The sequence below is a fragment of the Stegodyphus dumicola genome, chromosome X1 (genome assembly GCF_044657685.1).
Source record: "Stegodyphus dumicola isolate Sdum_Otavi_A_Nest chromosome X1, ASM4465768v1".
Classification (NCBI taxonomy): domain Eukaryota; kingdom Metazoa; phylum Arthropoda; class Arachnida; order Araneae; family Eresidae; genus Stegodyphus; species Stegodyphus dumicola.
Genome location: NC_140780.1, coordinates 22,902,645 through 22,925,759, shown reverse-complemented (window position 1 = coordinate 22,925,759; position 23,115 = coordinate 22,902,645). Strand labels below are relative to the sequence as shown.

The 23,115-nt window shown below is 30.6% G+C and overlaps 2 protein-coding genes across 2 annotated transcripts in view; one reads left to right on the top strand and one right to left on the bottom strand.

Moving 5' to 3' along the window:
- LOC118187434 (DNA (cytosine-5)-methyltransferase 3B-like) overlaps nucleotides 1-23,115 on the top strand; it is a 487,890-nt gene that overhangs the window by 224,966 nt on the left and 239,809 nt on the right. The gene's annotated exons all lie outside the window — the stretch shown is intronic.
- The window catches only part of LOC118187428 (organic cation transporter protein-like), a 231,287-nt gene that overhangs the window by 118,846 nt on the left and 89,326 nt on the right, over nucleotides 1-23,115 (bottom strand). Inside the window, exon 2 of the mRNA XM_035357647.2 lies at nucleotides 16,957-17,060. Within this exon, the coding sequence (XP_035213538.2) occupies nucleotides 16,957-17,060 (104 nt within the window). The remainder of the gene's footprint in view (nucleotides 1-16,956; nucleotides 17,061-23,115) is intronic.

Sequence of the window (23,115 nt, the reverse complement as noted above, 5' to 3'; positions counted from 1 at the left end):
AGGTAGATAGCCCTCGAGGCTTTGCCATAATCACACACACACACACACACACACACACACACACTCCCCACTCAAAGGACAACTGGAAAGAGGAATGTGACTTAGTCGACCAGACGAAAGGAGGGGATAAATTATTCTGCATTACTGTTACTGTTACGTTGAGGCACCACTGTTACGTCTTTCGGAATAGGAATGCTGACAATCAGCCATGCCCTCGTCGGGATTCTAAACCCTCCGTTTACCTGCTGAACGTATTAATGATTACAGCATAAGAGCACGCACGGGGCAAGGCGATAAATCCTTGTAATTTTAGGTCAAGCATGTGGAATAAGTATTCATAAATCTGTGTTGAATATGTGTAAAACGTAAAATAAATATAAAAAAAATGAATCTTTTTAATAAAAACATAGCTGTCTTGGACTAAATAATAAAGTTGTTGCAAACAGCATCCTCAGGAAATTTTTTAATTTATGTCTGTTATATTTTTTAATTTATGTCTGTTATAAGTGTTTATAAAATTATAAATACTTCCATCATAGATAAAAAGGGCACGGAATGAAACATTTAACAAGACAGAGAAAAAGGAAACATATTACTTGTCAGAGGTACTAAAAATACTTCTTAATGACAAGGAAAAAATGCTTAACCAATATTTCTAGAACTAATCCACCTTGTCGTTATTAACTTGAGATATATACTTCTCTATTTACAATGAGAGGAGCACAGTTGTTCTCATTAAAACTGGCAGCAGTGTCTGTCAAAGCCTATTACTTCGGAAATGTGCGAGCTGCCAATCTCATTGCATTGCTCGACAAAACATCTCATCACGTGGAAGAGGAGCTTACCAATTACGTATTTATTATTTCCAAATGCAAATTTCTCGAAAGGAGAGAAGGGTAAATGCACTTCAGGTATAGCTTGTCTTTTTTCGTTATTTTATACGTGTGAACATTTTTATGTGGTTGATAATAACGCTGAAGGCTGCATTTGTTGTGTAGAAATAAATTCAAATAAATGTTATAAAACCTGAGTTTCTTACCATTTGTTAAATTGATCTGTTCCTATTATTTACTAATATTTTTAAAGTACAGCTACTATACAATTTTATTATAAATCTAATTTAGTGTTATATATATGTACATGCCAGTAATATTTCATGTTTTACATACAGAAAGCAAGTACATATACGCAATCAGCTTGTATACATAACTGTAAAAACTTAAAACTCTGTATCTTGATTGACATCTTCATAACAATATGATAACCCATTTCTGTGTTATTGAAGAAAGTAATGCCCACACACAGCTGAAAATTTATGTATTGTTATTGTGTTTGTGGGATGTGAAAAAAAATAACATTTCAAATTATGGTTAATAAAGGTGAAGTTTGATAATTAAGTTAATGTTTTCTAAATTTTGTGTTAAATGTACTACTAATAAATTCACTTATATATATATATATGTATATATATATTACTAAAAAGTGTGTCTTCGAAGTATTAACTCGAGTTATCATATATACATACGTATCGCTACTCGTATGTGCATTGTTAGTCTGGGGTTGGGGAGAAGAAAATAGGATATTCCCAGGGAAAAATGCTATAATATTGAAGTAATAATATGTGAAATATATAATTATTAATGATTAATTTATAATTAAAAATTAATTTGAAATTGAAACTAAATATGTATAGTTATATAATAAGAAAAATATACTTGTAACGGTTTGCCAACCCATTAAAAAAGTGCCTCTCGACCCACTGGTGATCGCAGCCCGAAAAACTGATTGAAGAACCAGCTTATTCTAAATTTACAAAATACACTGCAATTTCGTAATTTTACTCGAAATAATATTATACTTTTATAAAATGTGCTCTGTAAAATACTACAAATGGCTTATTTAATAGGAAATTTGAGCATGGCTACTTATTACTATTATATTTAGAATATATAAAGAATTATATAAAGAATCCATGTGCGCTATTACTTTTTAATTCAAGTACACTTTTTCTTTTATTTGCCTGCGTCTTAAGTGTGCTTAATTTTTTAGTAATACGTTAGTAATGTTCTGTTAAACTTTGTTGTTTGTTTAAGTATTTTAAATTACCATTGTATACTGTACCAAGTATAATGAAACATGATATTTGACGTTGAATTATATTTTCAAGTATTTGTTCAGAGTTTTTTGTAGTTCACCTTATCAATTACAATACGAGAACCTGCAAAGCTGGAATAAAATATTCTCTATGGAAATTTCATTGCATTCGCCATCATAGCAGTAGTAAATCTGTAAATAAAATTTAGCTATCTAGTAAAGCTTCATCCCTGAAAGAGTTAAACGACAAAGATGCGTAACCATTTAATTGTATGTAACTATCTTTCAAGCTCTTAGTCTTACAGAACTGAAAAAATATCGTTTAGTGATGACACATGTGGTTATAGTATAATATAAATTATTTTGTTTTACTTTATTCTACGTACAAAGTAATTAAATATAAATAACTCCCTTCGTGAGTATGCTTATTGACATATATCTTTGCCATACCGTGAAATTATAATACGTAAATAATGGAATTATAATACGTAAATAATGGAATTTATACTTCTACTCAAAGTACAAAGAAGTACATAACTGCAATCAGCATTTATTAAGATAGCATTAATTTCATTCACAATGTAAATGGTCACAACAGTCGATATATTATATTTATTTTGTTGATAAATTAACGATTTGTCCTTGGCATAACACGTCACGTATCTTCCAAATGAGCCTTTTTCGCAGAAACATTTTAAGGACTAATTCTGCGTTCTTTTGAGGGTCGCGCACTGTTACTTCATCGCTTACGTCAAAGGCTCGTACAAATGCCTCTTTTGTATTAAGATATGGTTTACAGTTTAATTTATGATTTAATTCATGGAAATTTAAAGTAAATAACGTTTTCTTTGTGAAGTTTATTGAGTTTAATAGCCTTGCAATACATTAACCATTAAACTACTTGTTATACCTTAATAAAAGAGACAGAAGACCGTAAATGGGTATTAATGCTATGTTTGGTTTAGTTATAACCAATAAATAAAATTAGAATGAACACATTTTAGTTATATAGCTTATAATTTAAAGTCTGATACACATTTGTCGAAAATGCTTTCAGATGTTTTCTTCTATGTAGAATCAATTAGCTTATCATATTCAAACCATGCGTTTCAGTACGGAGGTTATGGAAGCCCATATTCAAACCATTCGTTTCGGTTCGGAGAAACCATGGTTTACCATGGTTACCACTATGCATATACCTTTCTAATTGTCTATCCTTCTTCTTTAAGATGAAATATTGATCATGTTTTGTGGTGCATCATCAGCAACGTTTTCGGTTAACAGACAGCTAAGTGACCAAAGAGTCCGGTTATTCCAGACGAATGTAAGCAAGTAAGAGTCTGACCACTGGATTAAAATTACAATAGAAAGTAACTTCTTATTGTAATTTTCAAATTTATGTATATATATATATATATATATAATATATATATATATATATATATATATATATGTAGTACAAATCTAAAATGTTGTATATATGTAGTGCAAATAAAGAATAAATGAAAGTAATGTAGTGAAGAATTTTATAAGCCAATATCCAATTATGTGCTGTAAGCAGCAATAACTGGTGGCACTATATTGACAAATATTTGAAATGTGTGAAAAATTTGAATTTATGCATTTGTGCATTTTGATCTCAATGCTAGACATGTCATGTATTTGTGAACTTTGATCTTAGTACTGGAGACTTCTTTTCACGCTTCTTATTTTTTATATATGCCGACTCCTTACTCCAAATTGAATGCATATTGTATTTAAATATTTCTAATTTTTCAATATATATATCATGCATCTTTTAGTTTTTTATATTTTGAATTTTTTATTTCCAATATCTCATTGTGTCCTGATTTTAGAATATAAAGGATACGCGAACTGCATATTCCGTGCAGGGAAATGATACAAAGATATTGCAGCCATTGTTTAATTTATTGCTGACAAGCATTTTCTAACGATTTTAAAGCATTATGTCTACAAGCTATGGTGTGAGAATTATGAATCTGAACACGTGCTGTTGTCTGGAAGAATACAGATTTTAAATTTCACTGACATTATAGTAAAAATACAAAACAAGATTCTGTGATTTAAAATATAAAGACATTATTAGAAATAAATCGTCAACTCATACTATGTGATATCGAAGGCATCCCTCCCCTTAGGCAGATAGCCCTTTAGGCTTTGCCATAATCACCCACATGTGATGCTTGAGATTTTCTCATAGATTCCTTAACTCGCATGTTGATTAAACATTTGTCGTAAAAATATTTTTGTAGAACATAGAAAAATTCAAAACTCATTTCATAATGAATACAACCTCTTTAGACTTATCCCTTGACAACAGCAATCATTAAAACCGAAATCAGAAACGATAAAGAAGCTGTGATATTTGAAGTTGTTTCTTTAATAATGAATACCATTTAAGAAGAATGCAATACAGTTTAAGAAGAATGCAAGCTGCAATTTAATAATGGAGGTTCTAAAGTCTATTAAGTCATACAAAATATTTGAGATATTTATATACCAAAACTTAATATTCTACTTCACTATCTTCCCCACCCAGTGCCCGCACACTTGCTCTAAAGCATTGGTTAGGAATGGCCGAAACCTGTCGGTCCCTTAACCTTCTCATCTTCAAAATCGCTGCGCAAGGTTAGCACAGGGAATTGTCCGATAATGTACTCGTTAACGGGGGAAGTTAGTTTTACACCGAAGTCGAACCAGCAGCCTTGGTTTGGAAGTTGCAGTTAACCTGTACAGCACCATCCAAGGCGTTAACTTTGTAAGTAACTCGTGCAAAATACAATTTAACCCCTGCTTTAACCTTGTAGAATATCCGAATGCAGACCAATAGGTTTTCGAAGCAAGAAACATGAAAACTCGACTGTGCTCCCTCCGATGTTCAAACTACGAACCTTCCAACTGTTAGTCGGACGTGATAAGTGCTTACATCACATAAGCACAAACTGGGGGAGTGTAATAATTTCTTACTCACATGTAATACTTAGAGACAATCTTAACTTAGAGACATTTAATTTTCATTTATTTTATTCATTTCCTTCATGCCTACACAATATATTTCTGTTTCTTGCACATGAATTATGAATAGTTTTCATAATATAAGTAGATATTCAAAAGAATAGATTCAAGTAATAAAGATAATTTCCTCGTGCGATTTAATTAAATAATGATTGAAATTCTCTTACACCTAAAAGCAGTGATCTTTAAATGATTTTTGAACTATCTATGAAACAGAGAAAATGTTTCCCGCATAAATATTCTTGTAGGTATGGTATCAAACAGCAGTCAGTTTGGTACATAACATAGAAGAGTGTAAATACTTCTGTCACAGACTTAATCATTGTTCTTACTAGAAGTTCTTTGAAAGCCTTTCTCTTCAAGTAAAGAAATTAATACACAAATTCAATTTTTTTTCCAAGTACTAGCAAAAATTTGTTTTTTATTGTTTATTTTTATTTTTATTTGATAAAAAATTGAGCAAGCGCACAGCGTAATGAACTGTCATAAAAACTTCTGTCAACATTTCTAAGACGCCTCCAATCAAAATTCCTTATCCTTGGCCTGGAATTAATTAAAACTGCAGGTTGTGGGAGAATAAATTTGTCCTGAGTGACTAAAGGATGAAAGATAAGAGGAAGATTTTGAAAGCCGGTAACAAAATATGACACTAATGTATTAAGAAACGTGCAATAAATATTTAATACAAGCTTATTGAAAGTTAAAAAGTTTTAATCAGATCAGATAAAGAAGAATGACAGTAATGGGAATGGTAATACCGTTGTCAACTGCTTTCTATTCTTATATTTCACAGGAATTTCAGCAAGCAAAGATGAAATAATGAATGTTTGTAATATTTATAAGCATAATAAGAAGTCTGAATTCGTTAATGCAAAATGTATTGAAAATACCTGCATATTATGAAGCAATTATCTTTCATTCTGTGAGGTATGTTTAAAATATTTTAACTGCTTCTATAAAGTTAAAAAAACTGTATCATGCATATTTTTAAACTTTTTGAAATCATTAAAACATTTTGTTCTTATTTAAATATTCGATATGAATTCGAACCTTAATAACTTTATCGAAATTCATCATTTAAAAATAAAATGATTTTTAGCTACCTAAGGAATGAAAACATTTCATTTGCATCCCCGAAGCAAGCCGAGTGGATAATAATGCTTAATACTAGTAGTTTGATCTGAGTTCGAATCCCGACGAACCAACTAATTGCAGGTATGTTTGGTGATTTTCCGTATACGTCGCATGAATTCCCAGATATTATATTCTACCAAGGCAGTTTTTCCCTTAGATAACTCTCTTGTGTTTTCGCATATTCTAACAAACTATACAGAAAAATGCCATTTCAGAAGAATAGTACCTTTTCAGTATTGTTTGTTCTTTGGACTAACCAGCTTCTTCTATATACTGTATTTCTAATCGGCTTCTTCCTCATACTGTGCAAATAGCAAATTTAGGTTTATTTTATTTTCTGAAGTTCTTCTCCAGTCTTGAGCTTCATTAGGTAATTTCCCTTAACTCTTTAAATTATGTTTTTAACTAACACTTTTTGAAACTTAAAAGTAGTTATATGTTAAAATTTCAGACTGTGGGAACTACGTGTAAATTTTAAAATATTCCCTTAATTCAGTGACTTCTATCAGTAAGCTTAGTAATTGACTACTAAAAGTAAGTAAAAAAAAATTGTTTAGTAAAAATTTATTTCAAATAATTGTTTTACAAATATTTTAGACTTAAATGCTTATTCAACAACTCATAGTAAATATACGAAGGAAATCTTTAGTCAATTAGACTAATATTTGTTTAAAATAAAAAAGCGAAATTCCGGCTTTAATTTCAGCTTTGAGACGGGAGCGTGGGATTGTAGCAAATGTAACATAAAAAATATATATTTGTATAAATCTAAGTCTCTTTTGTACGAAACGAATTTAATCTTTATATCCCTAAAAGTAAGGCATATTAATGACGCTTTATAAACGAAATAGGATTACGTACTTATTCCAAACGAAGTATAATCCATCCTTTCTCTCAAACAGCAGAGCAATAAAAGAAATCTTTAACTTAAATTGCGGATCTTTAAACTGCACCATTTAAATGAAGATTTTAGTATAGTATGACTATAGCCCAAGGCAGGAGGTGAATATCCAGATACCCCTTTCTGATCAAAAACACTATCCTATTTTATTCATTTCAGATGGTCTTATGATACAGACCCAAACAAATCAAATAGTGAGTGATAAAAATATCATGATATATTACTTAACATTTTGAAACATTTACTTCAGTGATTAAACTTTTATAACGAGTGAAAGTTATGTTTTAAAAGACACTTTTAAATATGATCGGATGATAAAATGACAGTTGTTTACTCTTTAAAAAAGCTTACACTCCTAAAATTTCATTGTGTTAAATTATTTATTATAATAATTATCATTGTGTTAATTTATTAATAATTATTTATTATAATTATCATGGTGTTAATTTATTAATAAGTATTTATTATAATAATTATCATGGTGTTAATTTATTAATAATTATTATGCTAATTCATTAATAATTATTTATTATAATAATTATCATTGTGTTTATTTATTAATAATTATTTATTATAATAATTATCATTGTGTTAATTTTTCAATAATTATAATTTTCCCCAGTTTCTGTTTGAATCCCTTTTAAGAAGAAGAAGCAGATTTAAAATCTGCTTTTTCTTGAGAGAGCCTCGGAAAACTTTTGTTGGAACAGTCCCTTAAGGTAGAGTATTTTAAAACTCTATCTAGTGTAACGCTTTCCAGACTTTTAGCCTCATGATTCATATATATATAGTAACAGTAACAATTAAATTTTAACAGTCATTCCCAAAACTGTAGCCTCGTGATCCATATACTTCTACACAGGAACTGTGAGTTAACACAACCCACTTGCATATAATTGCTCGGGTAGAGGTGGGATTGTCTTAAGGAGAAACTGTAATAATGAAATTTACATAATTGTTGATAACTAATTATTATTCATACTTTAACTAGATGTTATAACTAATTATTCATAAGTATCTAGTAAAGCGAAAATTTCGAAATGTTTCGCAACTCGCCGAATATTGTCCCAACCTGCACTTTAGTATTCTCCGCTCTAGAAGAGATGTTAAATTATCTCGGGCATAGCGATTCCACTGATGAGACGACGAGAACTCGATTGCAAATACCCGAAGCATTGATCGATGGGTTACTTTGATGTTATCTTTTAGCCGGACATAAAGAACAGGCTCAGGCGAAAGTAGACAGACGTTAGTGATTTTGTTTTTTTCAAGTAATCTGTTAACTCAGTCAGTATCAGTCTTTAATAGTTGCATAGCAGTGTATTCCTTGATTTTTTGCAACAAACTCTTAGTTCATTTTCATATAGCTTCGAATAAAAGTATAGTTAGCAATTTTGCTTTTTACTCTAGAGTTAATTTCTTTTGAAAATTTATAAAACTTCGAAAGAAACTTCTTTGAGTTATTCATTGTTTACAGCTTGCAAGAATATTACATTCGCGGTAAACTGACGCTATTACCGTATGACAAGGCTTAAAAAAATTTCGTTCTCTTTGAAATTATAAAAGTGCGTTGTCTACAACGAAATTTAAATATTTACAAATAATTTTACTTGGGCATTTAAGTAGCATTTTGCAGTAAGTTCGGAATTATACCTTCGCCATCACAAGAGTAAAGCCAGATTTCTAACTACCGATAACTGGTGGGTTGCAGAATTTCTAACTGTACTTCTTGGGTATGCGGTCGTCTAGATCCAGATAAAAATTTAATAAAATTCTGTAGTAACATACAGATTGCAAGCTTTTATATATATTTGTGGTTTTGATTTTGTTCATCTAATTACATACTTTTATGTATTTTAATATGTTTTTGTTTAAACCATTACAAGTTCAAAAAAGTAATTCTTTAAACGGAGCTTTTAAAAGTGAAACTCATTTTAAGCTGATTTTTTATTTTTTCAATAATAAAAATTCAGATCCAGAGTTCTTAAGAGTAGCTATTATGCGTATTTTTTAAGAGAAGCGAATTATGTTTATGGCTTTTTCTCCTCCCCTTTATAATTTCTTAATTTTTTATCTTGTTTATAATAAATTCGCCTTCGAGGTGTTAGATTGTTATCTGAAGTTTTCAAATAGCAAGATTTTTGTTTATTTTTCCGAGTAAACAACAAGTAGAGAGTATCTCATGCTAGTGTCCTGACTCAGCTATGAATATATTTTTAAAAAGTTTATTGTGTAATTTTATTTAATAATCTCTTTCCACTGCCCACTGTATGTTTTCAGAAAGGTTATTGCCGCTTTAGTAAAGAATCATTTATTCACCTAAGCGAAGTAAAGAAAAAGTCTGATAAGGATATGATAAAGATGTCTAATAAAGACAATGATGGTATTAATTATTATTTTTCCAAATAATTTCATTAAATAAGAGTAAAATAAATCTCTTATGAATCATTTATCTATGCGCGTAGAAAACTGCGCGAAAATTGTTATAGAAAACTATATATACAAGGAGCTATGGGAGAAGTTATTATTAGATTTGCTTAATTAGCAATAATATTATTAACTGTTTGCGTCAAAATTTGCGATCAAATATTGCTTCTTTAACTATTTTTCTCCCCTTTCCCTTCAATATGTGGCAACATTAAATGAAATTTCTTACTTCGGAAATCAGATGGACACTTTTCCTATTGTGGGGTTCTTTTTCATATTGTGACATTGAGTGAGTGAGTGCACCGCTATGATGGCTTCTGACCACGGACATGAACCAAATGGAATTATATACCATCACGAACTAATGAAATATTACTTAACTTGCATTTTCCCTTTCTGTTTCATTTCGCTCATTCCAGAATTTATGAGTATTTGAGTGGCAAGCCGTTTTACTCTGCGGTTAGAAGAATTTGTGCATAGCTGTGCGAGAGTTTTGGCTTTCTAGCTGCAACTGCCTTGCCGTGTAGTTTCGCTCTGACGCTAATCTTGAATTAGATAGTCTAAATGCAAGAAGAGGTTTGGCAAGAAGTCCATTTGAATTTCTGTCGTGGTCTAGGTGCAGCTTGTAGCCTTTGATAAGATTTGATTAAATTGTTTGAATACATAGTAGGTTGAAGAAAGCTTGTGTTTAAGCCAGGTCTAGGTGACTGGTCATTTTATACTGTATATTGTAATTCAACCTCTCACAAATTCTTCTGTGTCTGTCTATTTTAAAACTAGAAATTCTTGTGACGATAATTCACCTCACAGAAGTTATGCAGTATCTTATTTTGATTGTAACTGAGCTAATTAAATTGTTTTAAAGCCAAGATAGGTGTTACAATATTGCTGGCAATTCAAGGATAACGATACGTTTATATGAAACTAGACCGATGCTTTCTTTAGTTCCATATGCAAAAACATTCATTTTTTCCCCATACTTTGGTTCATACATCGACAGATGGTACAGTTAGACAGTTATTTTAATAACCCTACAATGTTAAAAATTCAGACACATATTTGTAAAACTGGATGTTAAATATGATGCAAGATATCTAAATGGCATGAAAATTTAAATGTAAATTGTTGTCTGCATATGTTAACTATGATTTTGCAGATATCTTGCATTTGTGTTTTACTGGCCATGAGCTGATGCCTTGACAAACTAACCATCAAATTATGCAGGAAGTTTCAAGCAAGAAAAAAGAATATCAATCAGATTAAGAAACTTTCCTAAAAGCTGATGAAATGGGTTCTTACTTAGCCCTAAAAACTTATATCATTATTATATTTCCTAAAATTTCATAGTTATATTGCCCAAAATGATATAAATTGCGCTCTTTAACTGTATGTTCTCTTGTTTTGTTACTCTAACTCTGGACAATGTTAGCGGAAGCTTAAATTTTATATTGATGATATTTTCCTGAAAAACGAATGATTGTAATCATTTGTTTACCGTAATTAAGCAAATGAAGTAGTAGTTACCGTAACTGGGCAAATTAAAAATGGTTTTTAACGGGGAAAAAAAATTTCCCCCAGCTTGACATTTATCGCACTGGTCGTTGAAAAAGAATACTGACATTCTGAAACCACAGAAGAAAAAGAAAACTGACCCAAACGTAAACCTCAAAAAATGAAACCATGAAGAGTATGTTCTAAATCACCCAGCGTTAAATAACAGGATTTTGAAAGACGCTAATGTGAAGAAAGTAAGTTTTTAGAAAATGCCAACTTTTTTACCTTGGTGTCAATGCCTTGTGGAAACTGAATTGTCGCCACTTTTTTACAGTAGCGATATACAACAATGTGACTTTTTAACAACGCGCGAAAATAAGTATGCCGCATGGATGCCTCTCCGTTCAATCCCTGAAGATCAAAAGAATGGCGGTTTGTGAATGACCTTGAGTAATGCCAATAAGTTAAAGGCTCCCCTCTTAACGATGGACTTGGCCGTTGCCGCAAGCTTGATACGATGATTGTTATTATTTCCATAACATGTCTCATGCACCGACTTGGCACGCAATTTCGACATCTCTTGTTCGCTCTGCTCGAGTTAGAGAAGGATTTATTTGAAGCAGAAGTTCGGTCACGATTTTGTTTTTACATTTTTTAATACCTTTAAATTATCCAATTAATGGAGAACCGGTGAATCTTCTCTCGCAGAAAGTAAAACTTTTTTAGTGTAACATGCAAAGACCTTCAAGGAAGTAGAAATGATTGAAATCCGCTAGATAACAGTAACTGATCTGAAGAGCTTTAGGTTTTTCCTGTTCTTGTTTTCCTCACACTTTAATACATGTCTGAAGAGCTCTGCGTTATCATTCTTTTATTCTTGTTTTCCTAACTGTTTAATACATCTTTTACTTTATGCAGCTATTTCATTTGATAATTAGACCACAGAAAAACGAGGATGTTAGAGCACCAAAATTTTATTTATATGCATGCATCGAAATCTAGCATCAAAGGAAAATTAGGCTAGCTAAATGTTGCACAACGCACGGTATCATACAATCAACCATTATAATAGATCTTTTTCTCTTTAAAACTTTACTACAGCATCCAAAAATGCATATACATTTTAGTTATCAATAACTCTTTTTTTCCCTTAATTAAACATAATTATTTTATAACTAAGCGAAAGTATTTCCCTAAACTGTATAAAAGGTATCGTATCCTATTAATGTAAGCATAATAATTTATTTTTAGATAGCGTGATTTTATACTTGAGAGTACCTGTTACTTTCAGTTATCATATTGTTGTTATATAGCGTATCTTTATAATAAATACGTTGATGAGAAAAAGAGAGGGGAAAAACAGACACTGCAAAGAAAGTTATGAAATGATAGCTTGCTCCTAATTTTAGGGACGTAGTTATCCAAATATATTCTTTTACGCTGTCAAGAAAATCTTTTGGGCAAACTTTTAAAAAAAGATACTTTTTCAAAAAGGAAAAGGTAACGAACGTAAATAAATGAATGCAATGCAAGTATCAAAGTCATTTAAACAGGAGTCAAAGTCATATTTAAACAAGAGTCAAAGTCATATTTAAAATATGAGGTATTAACCGATTAAATCAGCTATTACTTTTTATCTTTGCACCTTTTCGTTTAACAAAAAGCCTGGAAGTAAAGTAGCGAAATGAAAATACTTAAAATCCAAAACTAGTGCCAAAACTACATATAAATTCAAAAAAAAAAAAAAAAATTCATTATTGATCGTCACACAAACAATGATTTTCAGCACTCCGGATTTATTAAAAGCTGATGGTAAGTTTATTTTAAAAAGCAAGTCTTCAGAGTACAGAATATATGTTTCGCTACTGTTTAAACTTCACTACTTAATTTTCATTAATAGCTAATTAATTTAAGTCCAGATTCCTCTCCCCAGGCGTACGGAAATCATATTTACAGCTACCCCGTGTCATCTGCGAAATGGCACTGTATCTTGGGGGGGGGGAAGGTAATTTATACTTCTTGGGCGTGCATAACTAATCAAGAAATTTTCCCTTCCTGCCTTGATTAGTTTTTTTTCCCTTCAGCTTTTTGGGATATTCTTTTGTTATAATTTTTAAATTGAAGTTTTTCACTTTTAAAGCAATGCCCAATAGATGAAGCTTAACAACACTGTACTAAAAAGATAGAAATAAATATAAAAAAAGGAAGAAGAGAGGGAGAGAAACCAAAGGAAAAGAAAAGAGGAGAAAACTTACATTAAAAAATAAACTTTAAAAAAAATCAAAATAGTCACAGCAGTCTGTAAACAACTGTAATTTTCTGTTTCGAAAATTATAGCTCAAACTGTCAAGATCAGTGACAGCCTACAGCCAAGTTTCTCAACAGAATGACAAAAAGTTCACTTGGAAACTATTGAAACATATTTTTTGCAATTCATTGAAATCTTTGATACTTCTCCTACTTGCAGTTTTCACTTTCAGAGAACTGTTTCAGTAGAAATCAAATTTTAATTGGCATAATCCATCAATCATTGTGATTTACATGAAAGACATCTCCTGAGGACAGACCTCACAATTCATTACTTTTACACATGATATGCGGAGATCACTTGTTCTCATTGTAAGGTACGTGTTTACTCCTAAAGAATGAGACCATGGGAAAAAAAAAGATGATTTTGATAAAAATGCAGATGAATGGCTACAGGATTCAATGATTCAATTTTTATATTATCTCCTGTTTTCCGTCCAACCAGATTTTGGTTTTTAATTCATGAAATTCTGCAGTATTATAAATGAATTCTGCGGAAGAAATTCTATGGAAATCATTCCAGAGTATTTTGCTGAAGATTTTCTAAGTTGTTACACATCTGTATAGCTAGATATGGCCAAATAATGAAAGTAAAATAAACGTTAAAGAGTGCACCGTAGTCATCAGTGCATGAAGAAAATTCAAATATGCTAATAAAATAATCTACAGAGAAAACTGAAATCTACTCTCCACCTGCTAAAATAATCACGTACGCAAATGTGCATAAAATGGCAACAGTAATTATGTCAACATAACGTACGTGCGTGATGAAATTAAAAATAAAAGTAAAAATGATCTTTATTAGTGCTAGATTTGCGAATGACTAAAATTTTTATGTACAGTTATTTACTATGAAATACTATGAAATAATGAATAATACTATGAAATAATGAATTATACTATGAAATAATGAATAATTTAAAGCATAAACAAAAATTATAAATGTAAATAATTTATTAATTAAAAATAAACATAAAAAATTATTCAAAATGATTTCATTATCAATTAAATTAAGAATAACCGATATGTGTAAAAAACATCATCAAAGATGTCACAAACTGGGCCAGATAATTTCTAAAAGCTAAAATACATAAACACACTTTATGTATTTTAGCTTTTAGAAATTATTATGTATTTTAGGCTGTTCACAATCATTTAGCGAAACTTCTGTGCAGTCTCAACATATTGACTTAAATCTCATCGGCTCACTTCCATCTTCAGATGGATTCAGGTACTGTCTAACAGCTAAAGCTATTGATTTGTTTACTAGATGGGCAGAAGCTATCCCCATCATCGATATTCAAGCTACAACAGTGGCGGAGGTATTTTACGCAAACTGGATTTCTCGCTTTAGTGTTCTAATTACTATTACAACCGATCAAGAAGGTCAGTACGAATCTTGCTTATTTAAGGCTCCAACAAACCTCCCAGGCGCACAACGAAAACGCACAACAGCTTATCATCCTCAAAGGAATGGCTTAATTGAGAAATTTCACTGTTCTTCAAAATCTGCATTAATGTGTCACGAAACTCAAACTGAGCAGAAATTTTACCAATTGTGCTACATGGGCTGAAAGCATCTCTCAAAGAAAACTTCGATTGCACTCCCGCTGAACATGTGTACGGAACTACAATTAAACTTCCAGATGGGGTGATTTCCCTTTAAGTAGATAGCCCTAGTGTGCTTTGCCATTAATCTGCTAACCCAAATCTGATCCTGTTGAATATATCGAATAATTTCGAAGCTGTATGCAGCAGCCTAAACCAAAACCAACTGAATTACATCCAACAAAAACAGTGTTTATTCATAAAAATTTAAAAACATGTTCACATAAGTTTGTGACGTGATGCCGTACAACGGTCATTATAGGTACCTTACGACGGTCAAAGCATTCAAACTCAGTGCACAAAATTTACAAATTATCCATTCACAGAAAAATCGTTTAATTTTTCAACTGGCTGTTTGAAACCATCATCTATATCTAATACGGACATGGATACTTACTCTCCTAATACTTGACAACCTAGATCTGCAAATCACGCCAAACCAAATATTCGACAAACTCGTTCTGGCAGGCATGTGCACTTCCATGATTTTTTACTTATCGTCACGATGATATTAGAGGGTAATACTGGATAATAAAAAATCCATGAGTGTGGTCCCACACAAGTCTCAGTCTTCGAGCTGTTATAAGTTGTAAGACGACATGTTCTGACATTGCAGGAGTAATAATTTGTCCAGTAATTCTTCCGCTTTACATTACAAGAGTCATAACTTAAAGAAGAGTCAAGAGATTTTAGCTATCTGCATTGTGTCTGTCATCAAAGCATTTCGATTTCAAGGAGGCAGACGAACCAATGTTCCTAGTGCTTTTCTGATATCATTTCAACTATAAGGACACAGTATGTAAAATACAACCGAAAAATTAAGAAGGCATGAATAATTCAATTTGAAGATTCTTTCAGACAGAGCGACAAGTCAGAATGCTCTTAAACTCTCAACTAGAGAGAGCAAGATCCTCACGTAATGAGGACAATAACCTTGCTTAAAATAATTATCTCTATGCTTTCAATGTCATTATGTATTATTAATATAGCTTTTCATAGATTTACAGTAAATGTATGTTAGTTCTTTTATGCAGTAAGTAATATGCAAACTAAACAAATCGCGAACTAGTCAGTTATCAGTCCTTACGTGGAGTCGCCCCATCAGTGCAGCGTATGAACTGAATCTCAAGAACAATGTACTGAATCTCAAGCACAAAGTAAAAATGTGTTAAATCTGCATGACGGCTAAAATTTTATTGCAACTATGTATTTACGCATTTACACGCCATATAACAATCTACATCATTACGCATATACACACACATATATATATCAAGGTAAAACAGTGAACATATTTTGAAACACTCATTAAGGAACCACAGTGGAATACATGTTTAAAACACATTTAAAAAAGTTAATATAAATTTAAAACTGTATAAACCAAAAAGCAATTTTAACCACACTCACACATAAAATTTTAATTATGTAACACACACGCATGTATATATGCCTGACTAGTCAAATAAAGTTATCTTCATTTTTAAATAAGTTTTTAAAAGTTAAAAAGTTTAATTAAAAATTTTAATTCTTATATACATTTTTATTAAAGAACGAACAATCGTGTGACATAAATAAAAAAAATTTTCATACTGCAAGTTCCAATAGCATATGATTAAGGATTTTATTATTAGCAATATTTTAGTTCATTATATTGTAGCGATTGTAGTCAATATTAATACAATGAAAACATTATGAATGATTTTTGAATAATTCAGGGTGAAGAGATAAAATTTCGCAAAAACATAAATTTCTGTCTTCCTTATACGATTTTCGCAAAAATTCATTTCGCAAAAACATAAATTTCTGTCTTCCTTATACGAAAAATTATCGCAGAACACCCAAAGACAACTAAAACAATTATGGAATGATCGTGACTTTCACTAAGTGCATTAAATGAGTATTTAGGGAATGGCTTAAGGTAAAGTAAGTTTGTGAAACTAATGGAAACAACTTACCTATCGGTGAGGCAACCGAAGAGAAGCTGGCCGAGGATGGACCCAACCCAATAGAAAGTATGAACAACATATACCCTCCAGGCATTCTCGCAAACCCAATCGTTCTGAAAATAAACCATTAAGTATAATTCCATTTCTTTTTCAAAAGAAGAAATAAGTAATAATAAATAGAGAGAGAGAGAGAAGAAACACAGCAAATAGAATATCTAGTTATTAGGCCGCGGTAATCAGATACTGAATCTGTAATTTCGCGTACACTGGGTGGAGTATTTTCTACGCTTTCTTTATTTCATTTTTCAGAACACAAACTGGCCTAAATTACCAACGATTCATAAAATTTTAAGAAAACTGCTACATTCTCAAAGTTGTTTTGTAAAGCATATCTCTCAGTATTGCCGCATTACAAAAGAGCTAAGCCCAACTTCATTGGTTATCGTGATTCTCTTCATATAGTTTTTATCACCTTAATATCAGCCTTTGTAAGTAATGTTACTTAAAATATTAAAGTAACATTATTTAATTAATTTTAATACATACATATGTTACGGTGAAACACCGAAATCTGGAGAATGTCGACTTTCACAGGTGAATGTCAACATTCACATAGTCTCTTGGTGTATGTCCGAAATATTTTCCAAATACTCTTAGTTCTGACTTACACCGGTCAATGTCGACATTCACCATGTACTAATGGTGAATGTTGAACATATAACAATATTATATTTTCTTCTCCGTAATTCAGTCGCGAATAAACGCACTTCAGACTTGAAATAAGAACTTGAAATAAGAACTTAAAAACATGAGAACCTAAAACACACAATACATTCAAAATGAGAAAGGAAAATAATAGAAGTTAAAAACTTACTTAATTATACAATACGTTCTAAATGAGAAAATAAAATAACAGTAATAAAAAACTTACTAATTTATGTGATTCAAATCTTATTTATTGCAACAACTTAATCTATTATGGCACTTTATGACCACTCTTTTCGACTTTCACCAGAACATATCTGTGATTGTCGACATACACCGGTGAGGGTCCGAATATACAAGAATGTAGTGAAATATTCGGTCTTTCACCGACGTATTTGGTGAATGTTGATATTCTCCGGTGAAAGTCGACATTCTCTAATTTCGGTCTTTCACGGTAACATATGTTATAATGTCACAAAAATTTTTGTTTACAGTTTTTATTGAGAGATTTAGAGATCTGACTAGTTTTAAATTTCATTTCTTTCTGGTTTTCGTTCTATAGTTCTTACTATTTTGTCTGAATATATATAATTACAAAATAATTCTTTCGAAAACAAAATATAAACACGCCTAGTATTTTTGCGTATTAAGCTGCAGAAAAATTTTATCATTAAAGACATAAAGTAAGAAATTTAGAGCTAATTCTTCGCAAAGATCAAAAATTGAAATTCATAATTAATAAATTTCAAATAATCTTATAAATGCAACAAAGAATTTTAAAAATGTTAAAACTAAAACTATTTCAAACAAAAAAAAACTTTAAAAAAATAAGGAAACTTAAAGAAAAGTGAACAAAAACAGAAGAGGAAATCTATCAACTTCAATGCTACTTCGCCGGGGGGGAGGAGGATAGAAATCAATTGAAATCTCTCTTCTACAAAAATCCTTGCTTTTCTGTATCCAGAAATAGCCGATGAATCCTTTCAATGTATTTTAATTATAATAGTTCACCCGAAAATTTTGGCTCTTGCCCAAAGTAAGGAAAAAACAAAGTAAATTCTAATTAGAATAACCTTAAATAAAGAAAATACTATTTTATTAAAATAATTATAAGATTATTTGAAATTTATTAATTATAAATTTCAATTTTTGGTCTTGTGAAAAATTAGTTCTAAATTTCTTTCTTTATATATATGTTATATATGTATGTGTATGTAAGATATAAAAATAAGATAGAAATTTATTAGGAAAATAAGCTTAATTGGAACAAATTGACAATAGACCATCAAATTCCTAATTTTCAATTAAAGCACAACCTCCTTCAAGGCATCTATATTTTCGATGAAGTTATCGCATTCCTGTAAACTTTTGCCCAATCACTTCTCATGATTAAAAAAAAGCATATCGAGTTTATAAATAGTGCTACCTACTTCCTAAGTCGCTCTTTTGCTGCTTGGTCTGCCTAGAAAAGGTACATCTTTTGGCTGTTTCTTTTTCTACTATCAAAAATGTAAACTGGGTGTATAGAATAAATTTTTGCTGAATTGGTACAACACTAGAGGTGCAAAACGCACATATATATAGGGGTGCGTTTAGCACCCCTAGTGTTGTACCAATTCAGCAAAAATGTATTTCTGTCCCAAATAAAAATGATGTTTTAACCATCAAGATATACTCAAGAGTTTTCTCGGCCAAGTCTAAAAAGTTATTGTATTCAAAATTGGACGTACCAAGGAAGTTGCTACATACATATATGTTAGATTCACATAAACTATATTACTCTACAATATAAATTTTGGATTTCTGTTGTCTTAAATAATAACTGACATGACTATCAAATACAAATTTTCATAATAATATTACGTAATATTTCACATTAAATTTTAGACAAAAATCGGAATTGATGTAAGCTTTAAATGCATTAAAAGTTTTCTAAATCATAGTACTTTAAAATTTGTATAAATTACATAGTTTCAAACTGTATTCAAAATTAATATACATATTCAGTTAATGAATATATATTATCATATCCCAGGATAAAACACTGCGCTGATTAATTGCATTTAATTCTGTACCAAAGGCAGTAATAACAGTAGCAGCTATTATAAAAAACGTAGTGCAGAACTACGTCTAACGTAACATTTTTCAATCAATTCTGAATGCGTTTATCAGGAAAGCAGAGAAATAACATATTTGGGTAATTTTTATAAAGTAAAGCTATGTCTTTGAAATCTGTTTCAGTACATTTTAGGTCCTCAATATAAATCAAATATAAACTGACGTTTGCTATTAGTAGTATTAAAAGTACTTTCTAATAATAATATTGCGTATATAATGAAGTATACGGTTTTTCCCTACAGTTTTCTAGTATTTAAGACCACTGAATGCTAGGAAATCGACCTGAGTTCGACCAAACGCAAACTGCCATCTACATGATTGGTTTTCGTCGCTTTCCCTATGTTCAACATGAATACGAGTCAGTTTCCCTTAGAAAGTTCTACAAGAAGGTATCTCTTCCTTTAAACAGGTAGCCCTTGTATGCGTTTCCATATTCAAATAATCTAAACTAATCTATGTTCCATGTTTCCTTTTATGTGTACCGTGTTTCACACATGCTTATAAAGAAAAAACGAATGGAATAATTGGTAATAGCACAATTATTTTGGATATGGTATAATCTTCTTCTTCCCGAATGGCAGTTATGAGATCAAACTAATATTTCAGGGAAAAAGTTTTTAATGGGGTGGTACAAGCTATTGGAGCTAGAAAGAGATGTCCTGTAAGACGAATTTATTTTGATCAAACAGCTATGAATAATTTTTTTTTGCATTTGCCGAAGACAATTACCCATCGACTTATTGACTGGCTGAAGGCAACTTCAAGGTAAAGTAAGAAAGTTGATTGGCTTCGTTGATTGGCTTACAGGTAATATGTGCAATAAAATAAATGTGAATTACCAACTTCCCTGCCGAGAAATAAAGTCTAATAAAGACACATGATCGCAATGAACTGTAATCTACTCATATCTCTTTTCAGCCTGAGTGGTAAGGCATATCATTAGCACTGCTATCGCGACGGGAATCTGAATTTACCACTCCTTGAAATGCAAAAGTTTCTCATGGGTTTACCCGTTTTCAGGTCTATTAACTAACAATTTTCAGTTCAAACCCGTTTATTTTGTATTTCCTCCCTTCGGTTAGAATTCAGACAGAAAGCATCAAAATTATTGTCTTAATTATTTCTTGCATGAATTTTTACAAATTTACCTTTTTTTTTTTTTTTTTTTTTTTTTTTTTTTTTTATTTTATCCTGATAACTGTAAAATGAACCTGTAATACGTTTTTTTCAATTACCATTTAAAATGAGAAATTAAAACCTTTCGAATTCCATTTAATGTTTTTTTTTTAAGTACATATGTATGCTAATACAGAAGTGTTTAATAATGATTCACACATAGATATTATCCATTTTTAGTGCATTAGAATGAAAATTCTTCACACATTCTTCAGTAGTTACTTTCATAGTAGCTTTCCTTTCGCGCTAAATTCCCAACTAAATCTTAAGGCATTTTTTTTAAATTTAAATTCCAAAAACGAAATAATGAAACAATCATTGTTAGAAACACATAAAATCGATTTCAGTATCATCTAAATTCAAACCCCGTGTGGTGTACAGGAAGATTTTGTGTGCTAAAAAATTATCACTTAAAGGAATGATGTACCCAGCTTAATCAAACTGGAGTTTAGCATAAAAGAATGTAAGAATAAACAACGCACGTATGCGTACAAAATACGTTACACTTCGAGTGTTATCTACCCAGTTTTAGAAAGGAATATGTATAAAACTATGAAATATATCTAGAAATTTTTACTTTGGACTTAATTTACTACTAAATTCTCTATTATGATTCATCAATACACTTTGAAAAATTAAATTACTAAACTTTGTTTTAAAGAATAGCATAAAAGCTCTGAAAGCACTTGTCTCATATTAGCACTTTTCTTCCTATAAATAAGCTAGAGAACTCGCAGTCTACTTGCCACCTTATTTACCACTCAAAATTCTAACTTGATATTTGCTAGATATACGGACGAATGATCATAAAACATCTTTAAATTAAAATTGACATCCGTCACAAATTCTGATATAGTTAATCAGGAATGACAATTCAAATTCTTACACTTTTAGGATTTTGAATAGAGATTACTTTGAATTCGATTTAAAACGACCTTTCCTTTTCCTTTCCTCTTTAGAAATTGTCTTCATTCAAAGCTGAAAGTGGGGGAAAACGGCGTTGCATTCCTTTAATTGCGAAGATGATAGTAAGGGAAAAAGTTTCCTGAACAGGAGGAGAAAAAGCATTTTTACTCTAAAGGAAGAGCAAGAAAGGTCAGTGATACTCATAACGCCCACAGCCATTGTGATCCGTGGTTATCTCGTGCTATGGAAAAACTTGATTGTTAATTAGGAAAATTAGTGTGTTTACGGTTTCTTATCACGAAGCATCTAAAAAAATAAAATGCCCATTGTTTTCTTTATTTACTAATGCAAGTATTAAGGATAATTTTTACTGTTTGTTGTCACTTAAATTCAACTGATCTATTTCCTATTTAAAAAATATGCATCTGTTGCAGAAGTATGTGAGGTTCTTTCCGAAAATGATCGAAAAAAAGCACAAATATATATGCCAAATTATAAATCAAATTGTTAATAAAAAATGTTCTATAAATTCGTCAAAGTTAATCAAATATGTGCATGTTTAATCAGAGTGATGCCATGTAGGTTAAATTATTATTTGTTCAAAATAATCAAAACCCCCACTAACTTTACATATCTTAAACTTACTAACTTAACGTTAGCTCAAACCCCACTAAATTAACATTATCTTAAAAGAAGAGTATCGTATTCAGTGAATGTGGCCAAAATTTGATTAGATAGTAAAATTAGACAGTTAAGGAAATTTTATATGCTAAGTAATATTTCTAATAAATTTTAAAGTTGAAATTATGTACTGACTTCTATGATTTCTAGAAATTTAATTCAAAATAATATTTGTTAAATGAAATTTAAAAAATAACAGATTGCAAGAAATAGTCTCGGCAAGTTCATCCAAAATCATGAAAAGTAATCCATCTTTTTAATAATTATACAATAAAATAAGTTTATCACTTATAGAAAACTATAATGTTCATTATGTTTTAAAAATCGCTCTTTGATATCGGTGATTTATGGTTATTGAATTCTCTCTACACAGCGTGAAATCTGAATTCTGATAACTTATATTTCTTCTAAATTGTAATCAAAAGATTAAAATATCATCAATAACAGGATGAAATACATCGCAGTTTTGGTTTCTAGTTCACTATTTCCCAAACATTAATTTCAAATAAAACGAATACTGAATATGAATCTAAGAGCATGCAAGATATTTTCATACTTAAAAAATTAAAAATATTTTATATT